This window comes from Ursus arctos, chromosome X, assembly GCF_023065955.2.
Source record: "Ursus arctos isolate Adak ecotype North America chromosome X, UrsArc2.0, whole genome shotgun sequence".
In the NCBI taxonomy this organism is placed as follows: domain Eukaryota; kingdom Metazoa; phylum Chordata; class Mammalia; order Carnivora; family Ursidae; genus Ursus; species Ursus arctos.
The window spans coordinates 19,235,378-19,248,290 of NC_079873.1; the positions used below are offsets into that span (position 1 = coordinate 19,235,378).

The window sequence follows — 12,913 nt, forward strand, 5'->3', positions numbered from 1 at the left end:
GGACATAAATCACCACGGAAGGAAAGGATCATAGTATAAAGAGCGACTGAGTTAGCCTGGTTGGAAAGTGATGAACCTTGCTGTCCTAAATGCAGGCCACGTACTATTCTGAGCCGGCTCTGTGACCCCCACCCCACCAACCCCCTTGGAGGATTTAAGAGGTTTTAAGGCAATGTTTCAATACTGACTAAAGGGTTAAAAATGGGAAGTAATACCTTACAGTTAGGAGAAACTCAAATACCTTTTGATTAATGATCTCAAGAGCCATTTCTTCATCTTCTCTAGATCAAGCAATCTCAAGAACGAGGAAACTTGTGGAGTTTCTACTTTCTGGGGGTGATAAAGGAAGCCAAGCCAATGGGAAAAGCCTGAAATAATAATAGTATATTTATGAGATATTAAATTTAGGGCACAGCTTTAATATATTTGGAAGACTGGCACGATAACACAAAAGTATTTTGGCAAAAAAGGAAATAAAGACTTCTGGGTCACCACGGGGATTATTCTAGGGACAAATTTGCTTCAGCTCATTAGTCTGGTGATAATGCTGGCAACATTCTTGGCCATTTTGGCTCTATCTATTAACATGAGCACGTTTCATTTGTGCCGTGCTAGCTTACCAAATGCTATCAAATCTGGAAGGTCAACAGTTCAGAATTGACACTGCAAGAATACAAAGACAACTTTTAATTTCCAACCTGACTGCAAATTGGAAATTCTCAATTCTTTTTCACATGCTGTTCCCCTGCCATCTTCCCTCGCTGGCTGATGTGTCAAAAGGGGCTCCTGCTGTTCCCACCAGCAATGAAAATAGAAAGTTCAGTAAGCTGTGCATTCAGGGGCCACAGAAGTGAGTACAAGGCCGACATACACAGAACCAACACACATGAGCACATACCATTCCTGCACTGGCCGAGGACAGACTGCTTCATTATGCATCTCCCACTGGCATTCAGGAAGGGGAAGATCCGTGTAAGCTGGGAGGTAATGGAACACAACAAGGGGTCGCGATTACTGTTTTCTTTTGTATGTCTTCTAATCACCGTCAGGCCAACTATTACTTACAAGTTAGGCTCTCGCGCTGGCCGTTCGAGCATCATCTTTCAGCTCTAGAGCCACTCTGCTTGACTCGACTCTTGTGGGGCTTGCACTGTGCAGACTGCCAGCTGGTCTGCCCTGAGGGGAGTTAACGGTTTTCTTTAACACACACACACACACACACACACACACACACACACTCAAAGAGACATACCACACATACAACCATGCGTACTGCACACATGGGCACCAGCCAGATACGCTTAAACTGTCACTCAATATAAAAAAAGGCAGAACTTTTTTTTTAATTTGGAATTTTAATTATGTACATAAATAGCCACATGAGAACGAGGAGTTCTAAGGCTAGACATTGTCTCTAGGTGAAAGGATTTCCGATTAGTCCACTTGTAGCATGGCATCACCCAAGATAACAAAGAAGCCTAGTACAGTTTGTCCTGAAGAAGAAAGCCAAATTACTACATTCAGTACTGACTTCTCTGCCATTTTTCTGTAGAAATATTGGTTTACTGCATGGAGTTTCCAATGTTTACCTATAACTAAAAGAAAAAGAAAACCATAAGTAAACTGCCAAGGGAAAAAAAAAAGAGACTCTAAAACTTTGTTTTTTGAAAATTCATCAGGGTCAAATTGAGAAACCATATTAAATATTTACATTACTATTATGACTGTAAGGATCATAATGCGCCAGAAAAAAACTGTAATTATTTCTATTTTACAGACACTTAAACTACAAAGCAGAAAGGTTTTGTGTTTCATCCAAACTACATTCAGATTCTCAACTGGCTGTGTACCTGAGCATAATTAAACAGATGGATGGATGAATAAATAAAAAATAAATGCTTAAATGGCACAGCACACACCACATCTCTCCCCTTCTGAAAAACCAAACAACTACATTTCTGTCCATCTGCTGAAGGAGAGTGTGATTATATCACCATCAGTCTGACGTATACCTTTCCTCAGATCACCCCACTATTCTTCTCTGGAATGGAACACACATCATCCAAAGACATACCAAAGACAAACTGATTCTTCTCCAGATTGCTTTCTTTCCAATATGTAATGAATCTACTTAGCAATTAGAGGTTTATAAATATTTTAGAGATATATTTTTAGATACAAATATATCTTTTAATATAAAGCCCAAACTTCTTATGTTAAACATGTAAACCCCTAGCTTACCTTTTCCATTTCAGTTTATTAATCTGTTTTGGACTTCTCTAAGAATTCAATACATTTACTGCACTGTTAAAACTGGAAACTGGAAATGACCTATATTGACAAGGATTCAATAGGCCATGGTAGTACACACTAGGAAATTATTAAGCAGCTAAGAGAAGGAATGAGATCTCTAAGTACTAAGAGAAAAAGATGCACATAATATATTATGTGAAAAAAGGCAAGTTATTTCATTCATTCAACACAGCTAAACACAGCACTGTCTATGAAGTATTCTTACCAACACTGAACCTCATCTGATGGAGCCTTCAGATCTAACTACCATTTTATTGGAAATGGAGAGAAGAGAGGAACCAAGAGATAAACAGAATGACACTAAATGGAGGTACTCAGTCATAGCCAGAATGTGGGATCTTCTAAAGGATAAATAGGCCTGTTTTTTCAAAAAATGAATGGCAAGGGGAAAATGAAGGAGAAGGAACTATTACAGTTTAAAAGGGACTTCAGGGACCTATCAGTCAAATGCAATGGGCAGATCTTGTTTGGGTCCTGATTCAAAGAAACCAAAGGCAAAAAGACAATCAGGGAAATCTATGTACTACCTAAATATGAAATGATATTAAACAATTAGTGTTAATTTCTTTAGGTGTGATAATAAAATTGAGATATGTTCCCTCATGGACGTTTCAGTGTACTTGCAAAACCATTCAAGGAATATGAGCTCATTCTGTCAAAAAACCAAAAGAAGGTATGATGTGCACACATTTACACACAGAGAAAAAAGGCTGGAATTGTATGTCAAACTAGTATCAGAAATTAACCATGGAAAAGGAACAGAGGACCAAACAAACTAAAAATATTTATCTAAAAATATTTTTTAGAAGATTTTATTTATTATTTATTTGAGAGAGAGAGAGAGAGCGCGCACAAGCAGGGGGAGGGGCAGGGGAAGAGGGAGAAGAAGACTCCCCGCTGAGCAGGGAGCCCAACACGGGGCCTGATTGGATCCCAGGACCCTGAGATCATGACCTGAGCCAAAGTTAGCTGCTTAACCAACTGAGCCACCCAGGCTCCCATAAAAAAAAATTTCTTTACAACAAATATGTATCGCTTTTATAATTGAAAACTCCATCTCCAATAAAGAAGTAAAAAAGTAAAGAATGAGATCAAGGTTGTGTATACAGTAAGCTGAACTCTGGCCCAGAATATTCTGGAAAGATGAAATAGATATTTACGTAGTTTCCCTGTATGCCAAGTCTCAATGTCCCTGCAGAGAAAACATAATATATTCAATGTCAAGTTTCTGGAGGACATATGTGGTTTCCTGGCTGCTCATGTTCTAGTCTCTCTTTCAATACACATCTGGTACACATCTGGCCCGGCTCTCCAGGAATGCTGATACTGGGGTGGGGCTTAGGCCTCTGTCTTTGAACAAGCTCCTGTGGTAATATGTTTGTATGATAAAATTTGAGAAGTATGACTTGGGGTTACCATATGAAGGGCTGAGATGTGAAAGAGGATCTGGGTTTGTTTTCTGTGACCCCTAAGGCAGGATCAGAACCATTGCATAGGAGTTACAAAAAGACATATTTTTGCTTAGTATAAGAAACAGCTTCCTAAAAATCAGTACTGTCCAAAGATGGCTGCCCTGTGGCGTGAAGTGCCTATCAGTGAAGATGACAAGTGAGAACACACAGGGCTACAGGGTATTTATGCTGAGGCTGGCTGGGGGGCCAGAGGACCCCTCTCAAATTCTAAGACTGTAAGACTCTCTGCATCTCTAAAAATATGGACACAGCTTGAGAAAGAAAAGCCTCACACTGAGGGCTTTCATGGATTGTAAACAGCAGTCATGATTTACAATTAATGTAGCAGTGATCTTTTTTAAAAAAAGACTATAAAATTCATATTCACTGCAGAATACCTTAAAATATAGAAAGTTATATAGAAGAAAAACTATAAAGAACACCCATTATTCTACTATCCCAAGATATATACTTACATTTTTTGTTGTATTTCCTGGTCTTTATCCTCTCTAAAAATGTACCATACTACCTTTTTTTTCATTTAATAAGTTTCCATGCAATTAAATATTACTGAAACATAATAACACTCCTCTTCATGGATATACCAGAATTAAATAATAATTAGTTAAATATTTAATTGTTTTCAAATTCAATATAATCTTATCAGGAAATCACAAGTGCTATCATATAATTTTTAATATACACACAAACTAACATTAATATAACTAGTGTTTTGTACTTAGCTGGTACTCATGAGTAAATACTGAACAAATGAGTGAAGAGAGTGAATTGAGTACAAGAGCAGAAGAAATCACACTGATTTTCTGACTTCATCTGGTATCCTAAATTTCTCTAGCCTCCGGTTACTCAATCTTTAAAGAAAGAATAATTACACCTATGAATTCCCTATGGTACTTTAAATAATATTTCTATATAATCTTGAGCTTCTCTACAACATTGCTCATTCAACAAATGTTTATTTAATGACTCAGATAAATACAAGAGTGCCTACTATAGTAAAGTGTTATTTGAAAAAAACACAAACCTAAGAAACAATGGCACTTTTCAATTGTTTGAAATAGTTTTGTATACAAATCCCAACTGCCACGTTCTAGCTTGTCTTAAAAACCCAGGTACTTCTCAGGAATGAACACAATTAAACAAGTGAAGGCACTTAAGTCCACAAATTAAAGATGGAATGAAACATCATACTGGCCCTTATGTATCTAAATGAAGCTGAAACTGCTATAATTAATTAAGTTGAATTAAGAACGAGTCATTTCAGCTGGTGCTAACAAGGCTAAAAATGACTACAGAATTCTCTTGTTCTTTACCTGATTAAAATGGGCAGAGCATGGAGCGTTCTATTTATTTCCCGGTGAATTCTTCACATTTCCTGGCTTATAAAACAAAAATTAAGAATATTAATACAGTTTAAAAAGAAATAGTGAAACTTCTAAAGAAAGCCTGGAGTGTCTCAAGATGCCCATCTTCAGTATTTGGCTAAATACAACATTAAATATTCTTATAATGCAACCTGACCCATTTCTCAGTTAACTGAAGGAATTACAAGGGCTCCCTGAGGGCCCTGCTATAGACAGTGACTTAGGCACAGAGGAGAGCAGGAACTAAAGCTCCATTAATCCTCACCACAGAGATTCAGCCAAACAGCTGACTCCATAAAAAATCCAAGAGTGAAAAGACTTCTACACTGCTGCCATTGCTAAAGAATTAAAAAAATAAAAATAAAGAATAAAGCTGTTCTTCTCTGTGTATCATCCACCAGAGGGGCCAAATCACAAAACATATTTACTGTGAAAGAGGTTATAATTGGACCACACCCATTCTGCCTGGCCACCATCTGGGAACGTATAATTAGGTCTTGTCATCTACCAGAAGTGATGCAGGAAAGTTTCTTGTAGGAAAAGTTCATGCGCTAAACGTTTAAGGCTTTATTTTCCTTCCTATACGTTTTCAATACTGTAATTCTGAAAACATGTTAACAAGAATTGATGTCCATCAAGGAGGTGAACTCTCATGAGATGGCAACCTGCAAACAGTAGGCTGTAGGTGAGCGAACAACGGGGCTGGGATTCCGTGGTCTAGACTTGGTGCAGGTTCTCCTGGTGGCCTTCTCGCAGAGTTATCCATGCGTGAAGGAGGGGGGAAAGTGAGAAAGCAGGAACACATAACTAACCCTGTACTTTCAGAGCACAGTGTCTAGGCAACGCCAAGCTTACCGGAGTGGTTGAAAACTGGTCTCTAAGCATGGTGATCATACATCCCGGCATGCCCAAGTTATACTGCTTTATACCCACTGTCCCAGCATAATTAACAGCACCCCCTTTCACTTTCAAGTGTATCCTGACTTGGATGATAAATTATATGGTTACCCTATCTCCAGACCACATCCACGTGATGATGAAGTTCTGGAGAACAAGGCCCTATTTATTGCTTGGTGGATCATCATACAACACCCATAACTACTTGTTGCTCTGAACCGAGCTCTACAGGACTCAGTACCGTGTGCCTTACTGTATTCCTTGAGAGTCACAATCACACACATACACACACACACAGAAGCCTTCTTGCTGTTGCTTTTCCAACCTGCCAAGCTCTTTCCTAGGATGAGAACTTTGCAAAATGTATCCCTTGACCTAGACTGGTCAATCCCACTTTCTGCCTGTTTAAATGCTATTCATCCTCTAGATCAAGGCTTTCCCATCCATCACGTGTCCTTCAATTTAGATGAAAACCTTTTATTCACATTCACAGTATCCATGTGCTTCCTGAATTGTATAATTCTTCCATTCATTTACTAATATATAAGCCGAATCATTTACTAATATGTAAGCTTCATGAGGGCACAATATCCCTAGGACCTCCTAGCACACGGTACTTAAACATTTGTTGAATAAACAAACGAAATACAATAGAACCTAGAGATCTGATGAGGGTAAGAAAAATGTTTGGGTATGTAATTAATGAAGAACAAAAAGAGATTTAAAAAAAAAGAGGCTTCATTTATGAAGGTAAGTGAGATAACCATGTCCAGCAATTGCATCTGTCATAAAAACCGTATAATTCTCTACCTAGTTAAATGTATTTTAGGTGTGAATTACCTTAATGTTATGCTTGCCAAGTACTTTTAGTGATGTTCTTATATATTCTACTATCTATACTTGCCAGCATCTCAACCTCAAAAATATAAGATGTTAAATTATTTTTTAATACATATTTTATTTACTTATTTGACAGAGAGAGAAAGCACAAGCAGGGGGAGCAGCAGCCCTAGGGAGAGGGAAAAGCAGGCTCCCTGCTGAGCAGAGAGCCTGATATGGGGCTCGATCCCAGGACCCTGGGATTATGACCTGAGCCAAAGGCAGATGTTTAACCGACTGAGCCACCCAGGTCCCTAAGATGCTAAATTCTTAAGGTTTTTTATCTTTTGGACATTCAGAAAATGAGCACATAAAATATTCTTCTGGTTGAGGAAAACAACTCTGTTGCTAGGAAATTTTTCTTGTTTGGTTATGTATCACTTATAGTATCACAAAACATGACAATCAAATATCTCACTAAAGAAATATTGAGCCCAACCACCCTATTACAAATCAGATCTGTCTTGGCAGAAACTGCCATGATCTCAGAAAAAAAACAACATTCTCCGACTTCAAAAGACAGATTGTGATTTAGTACAAGCCAGAAATTAACTTTTTTTTTGCATTTTTCAGACAGTTTCATTTGAAATATTTTATAACTGAATTCTCCTTATAATTTAAGTTTGATACCTATCAGGTTTCATTTTTTTAAAGATTTATTTATTTAGGGGCACCTGGGTGGGTTGCCCACTCTCAGATTTATTCATTTTAGAGACAGAGTGCGTGTGGGCAGGGGGAGGGGCAGTGAGAGAAAGAGAGGGGAAGAGAATCTCAAGCAGAATCCCCACTGAGCGTGGAGCCCGACACAGGGCTCGATCCTAGGACGCTGAGACCATGACCTGAACCAAAATCAAGAGTCGGAAGCTCAACCAACTAAGCCACCCAGCTGCCCAGGTTTCTCTGTTTTTTAAAATGATTAATATATTTTATTTAATCCAACATATCTAAAATATTATTTCAACATACGATCACAGTATAAAAATGATAGTTTACATTCTTTTTATTTGTACCATGTCTTCTAAGTTTGCTGTGAATTTATACTTATAGCACACACCTCAATTCAGACCAGCTATATTTCAAGTACTCAACAGCTAGTGGCTGCCATATTGGACTATATACATAGGGCTAGAGGAATAAGCTAAATAGCACTGTGATGGTTAGTTTTATGTGCCAACTTGGCTAGGCTATAGAAGAAAATTTATTTTCTTACCACAGCCATGAACATGAATGATCACTTCTATTAGCAACATCAAAACATTTGTTTTAGTCCAAACATTTACTTCTAATTAGTATGCACTGCTCAGTAAAGAAGGATTTCCAGACAAACCCCTGAGGTATACTAGCCCACTGAAATATCTGAGCCCCTCACCAGCTGATTATTTTGATCAATTACTTAACTTTCCCAAATGCAGTTCCTTCATTTGTAAAATGGGGAATAACACTAGAACCTGCCACTGACTCTTCATGAACAAAGAGTTTAACACCCAGGGCCAAGCTCACAGTAAGTACTCAATAAACATTATTTATCCTATGTAAAATATCACTGTACCTTTTTGATGAGGAGATAAAAGGTAAGGTTAAATGACCTGTTAAAGACCCCCAATGACATCCCAGTTCATTAGATATGATAAGCAGAATCAGGCCTCCCCCAAAAATGTCTGCATCCTAATCCTGGAAGCTGTGGCTGTGTTACTTTACATGGCAAAGGTGAATTTACGTGGCATGGGGATTCAGGCTGCGAATCAGCTGACTTTCCAACAGGGAGATTATTTTGCATTATTACATGGGTTCCAATAGTCAAAGAGGGAGGCAAAAGACAGGGTCAGAGAAATGGGACATGAAAAGGACTCAACTTGCACTGGCTGGCTTTGAAGATGGAGGAAGAGGGCTGTGAGCCAAGGACAGCTGCAGCCTCTAGAAGCTAGGAACAGCCCTCAGCTGGCAGCCAGCAAAACAGACCTTGACCCTGCAACCATAAGGAACTGAAATGAATTCTGTCAACAACCTGAATGAGGGGGGAAATGGATTCTCCCCTGGAGCCAACAGAAAGGAATGCAGCCCTGCTGACACCTTGATTTAGCACCAAGACTTCTGATCTACGGGGTCTAAGACAATATAAATTTGTATTATTTTCAGCCAGTAAACTTGTGGTCATTTGTTATGGCAGGACAGGAAACTAAAACACTGGTGGGAGGACTCTCGCCTAATGGATATAAGCCCTCTGGTTCCATTTCCCATCAGGAGATGTTATCTCCTCAAGCAGAAGCAAAAATATGCAGGGTCACATGACAGCTGTCATGGCTGTCATGTGCTAGAGTCTGGCCATTTTATAAGTTTCTTACATGGATAAACTTATTTCATTTCAAAGCAGCCCCAGGAGGTCCTACTCCCATTTCCCAGAGTGCCTGAGCAATTTCCCCAGGTTTCAAGAGAGGTGGAGGCGGGGCGGGACGGGGTGGGGTGGGGCGGGGCGGGGCCTGGAGCACCTACTCCAGAGTCCACTCTCTTGGCCACCAGGCTGTACTGTATTCTGCTTGGTCCACCTTTTCTGATAAAAAAAGCTTTATGCCTTTCAAAAAAGGAGATGCTCCCCCTGCCCAGGATTTTTAACTTTTTATTTTGTTAAGTAATGGTGTAAAAAAAAAAAAGAAAAATCATTGCCTAGTACGTTTAAACAGCCGACACTAGAAAAGGCACCAATTTAGAACAAATTTAGCTTTATGGAAAACCCACCACAACATTCTTATTTTTATTTTATTGTTTTAAGAACACTTAACATGAGATTGACTCTGACAAATTTTTAAATGTATGATACAGTACTGTTGACTTATAGGCACAGTGCTGTACAGCTGATCTTTAGAACATATTCATCTTGCATGACTGAGACTTTACCCCCCTTGAACAGTAACTCCCCAATCCCCTTCCCCACACCCAGCCCCTGGCAACCACCATTCTACTCTCTGGTCCTATAAGTCTGACTATTTCAGATACTTCATATAAGCTGAATCATGCAGTATTTCTCCGTCTGCGATAGAAATATCAGAGAGGATAATTGTGAAACCCCGTAACTTACTGAGAGCTAAACTTGAGTGTGTTTAGCAAGCTGAGGAATTTGGAATGGAGGAAGAGAAAGCAGGGCATATTTACTCAGGGTGGTGGCTGCGGCTTCCCTTTCATTTTCCTGCTGAGCCAGCAGGGGCCTGAACACAACTATTAAAAGCCCAGCTTCATAAGTTCTGCTCGGTTTTCACGTTAGTAACAGGTTTGTATTTCTTCATGGATTTTCCTGCCCTTTAAAGAATTATTAAGATTTTACTTTTTAGTTATTGTTGGCCTTTAACAGTCATTCTACAATTCTTTCATAGTAACTTGTTACATTTTCTTAAAACCTAGTGAAAACTAAACATGCGATTTACTGAGACACACTGCTGTGTTTGGCTAATTATAGGACAGCTCCAAAAGAGCCATCTGTGACCCTGGGGCCCCACGCCCACAACTGGCATCCATCTCGGATACTCAGACGTTGGGCTGATACTTGCGAAAGGGTTTCAGATCAGCAATGGACAATCAGTAAACAGTTTCAGGCTTTTATTAAGCTCCTGGACTCAGAGTGAACACCATAATGGAAAAAAAATCAATAAAACCAACTACAATAGGAACTTCTGATCGTCAAAAGACACCTAAACTGAAAAGCCTCAAACTGGAAGAACACATCTGCCAACACGTGACCAACAATATTAGCAACTAGGAAAAAAAATAAAGAACCCTCATAAATCATTAAGACAGGAACACATTACTCATAAAAAAAAAAAAGGACCAAAAGATATGAGTAGGCGTTCCAAGAAGAAACCAATAAAACATGTGAAAATGCTCAACCTCATTAGTGATCAAGGAAATGTACGTTAAAACTACTATGAGAAATTCTGAGACCATTGTGACATGCCAGATAGTGAGGAAACTATCAGACTACTTGGGTCATGTCAAAAGGACTCTAAGCCAACTTCTACTAGCCAAAGTGGGCCAATTTCAATTTTAGTAAGGAATAAGAATCATAAAACATTCAAATCCAGATATATATAAATCTACAAATTCGTAACTATTTTTAAAAAACAATCTGGTGACCTTCTGAGGATGAGAGGGAACCGATCCATTATTTTGAAAACTGGATACATAAGAGAAAAAATAAAGCATTTACCCTTTCTTCTAACTGGGTAACTAAACAGTAGATGAGGGGAAGTGGTTCCTTATTAAAGTATTCCACCTAATATGTGAAAAATGACATAACAGATGTAGAATATGCCCATTTTCTAACCTCCAGGGAATCAATGCGTCTAGGCACTGGTCATCAATACCCGCTAACACCAAAACAGCAAAGTAAAAACCAGATTTAGGTGTCTGCATAGACCTACAGCCTTGCCAACAGGATCAAACACAAACTTCATCAAGCAATCATCTGAATCCAGCTGCCAATCTGCAGGAAACGCAGAGAAGAGAGGAACACGGTCAACTGCATCTTAAGTGTGCCATCCGCAAAGCCCAAACCCATGGAAACTCTCTAGGTCCAATATGCCAGGTTCTTTTAACAGATACATTATAAGGAAAATAAAAAGATGGAAGGGGAACCTCCGATTAAAAGTGACTTTAAAAAGGGGGAAAGGGGGCGCCTGGGTGGCACAGCGGTTAGGCGTCTGCCTTCGGCTCAGGGCGTGATCCCGGCGTTACGGGATCGAGCCCCACATCGGGCTCTTCCGCTGTGAGCCTGCTTCTTCCTCTCCCACTCCCCCTGCTTGTGTTCCCTCTCTTGCTGGCTCTCTCTCTCTGTCGAATAAATAAATAAAATCTTTAAAAAAAAATAAAAAAAAAATAAAAAGGGGGAAAAAGACTTAAAAGGCAAATAAAGTCAGAAGTAGTAAGAGGCAAAACTAAAGTGACAGGGATAAATACTTCGGTGATAAAACCATAAAGAAAAGAAAGTTATTACTATAAAAGTCAGGGTAGTAGGTAATTTTGGATGGAGGGAGAGAACTGTAATTGGAGTGGGCTACATGGAGGGGGTTCTGGGAAGGCTGGCAAAGTTCTGTTTTTTGTCCTTAGAGGATGGTCACAAGGGAGTTTGCCTTATACTAGTTCACTAAGCTAAAAAAAATAAATTAAAAAGTTGAAGGAATGCACATTATTGGGGCAGCTGCGGAAACCAGAACATGGACTGCAGATGAGGTAATGTTTATGCAAACAAGGAAATGTTACCTTTCCCCAGTGTGATAATGGTATTATGATTATATTAGTGAATGTCCACGTTCTTTGGAAATACATGATGAATTAGTATGGGTGGAAAGTGCAATGATACCTACAACTAACTCTCACATAGTTCAGAAAAAAATACGTGTGTGTGTGAGTGCCCACACATGTGTAAAATAAGAGACAAAGCAAATGTAGCAAAATATTAACTGGTGAATTGAAGTGAAGGCGACAGTCATTATACACTATTTCTGCAACTGTTCCGTAGTTCTGAAATTATTTCAAAATAAAAATTGGAGAATAAAGGAAAACCACAGACACGCACACCCACACATGCACATGCACACAAACTCACACCCTATAGTGAAAAATTATTTTAAAGCTACCAGAATGGCAAAACTGGAAACAACCACTTTGTAAAACTACTTGGCATCATCTAGTAAAACTGATGTGTAGACCCCACGAATCAGGAATCCCGGCCTAGGAAAACTCCTCATAAATCTGACACATGTACAAAAATGCTCACAGCTGTATGTGCAACAATATACTGAAAATCACCCTACTAGTCATCAACGTGGTTATTTTCCCACAAAGGAATACTCTACAGCAGTGAAAATGAATAAACTATAGCCATACACAGCCCATAAACATGTTAAGGGAAACAGTACACATAGTAAGATTCCATCTAAATAAACTCTTTATATGTATATTTGATATATTTATTTATATTTTAAAGACAAAAAAAGGCAA

General features: G+C 38.9%; 1 protein-coding gene across 3 annotated transcripts in view; it reads right to left on the reverse strand.

Moving 5' to 3' along the window:
• Window positions 1–1,335: 1,335 nt before the first annotated feature.
• Window positions 1,336–12,913, reverse strand: part of APOO (apolipoprotein O) — a 59,744-nt gene continuing 48,166 nt past the window's right edge. For all 3 annotated transcript variants that reach the window (XM_026480185.4, XM_026480184.4, XM_026480183.4), the window contains 2 exons: window positions 5,099–5,164; window positions 1,336–1,595 (listed from right to left, as the gene is read on the reverse strand). In XM_026480185.4, the coding sequence (XP_026335970.1) occupies window positions 5,129–5,164 (36 nt within the window). In that variant the 3' untranslated portion in view covers window positions 1,336–1,595; window positions 5,099–5,128. The remainder of the gene's footprint in view (window positions 1,596–5,098; window positions 5,165–12,913) is intronic.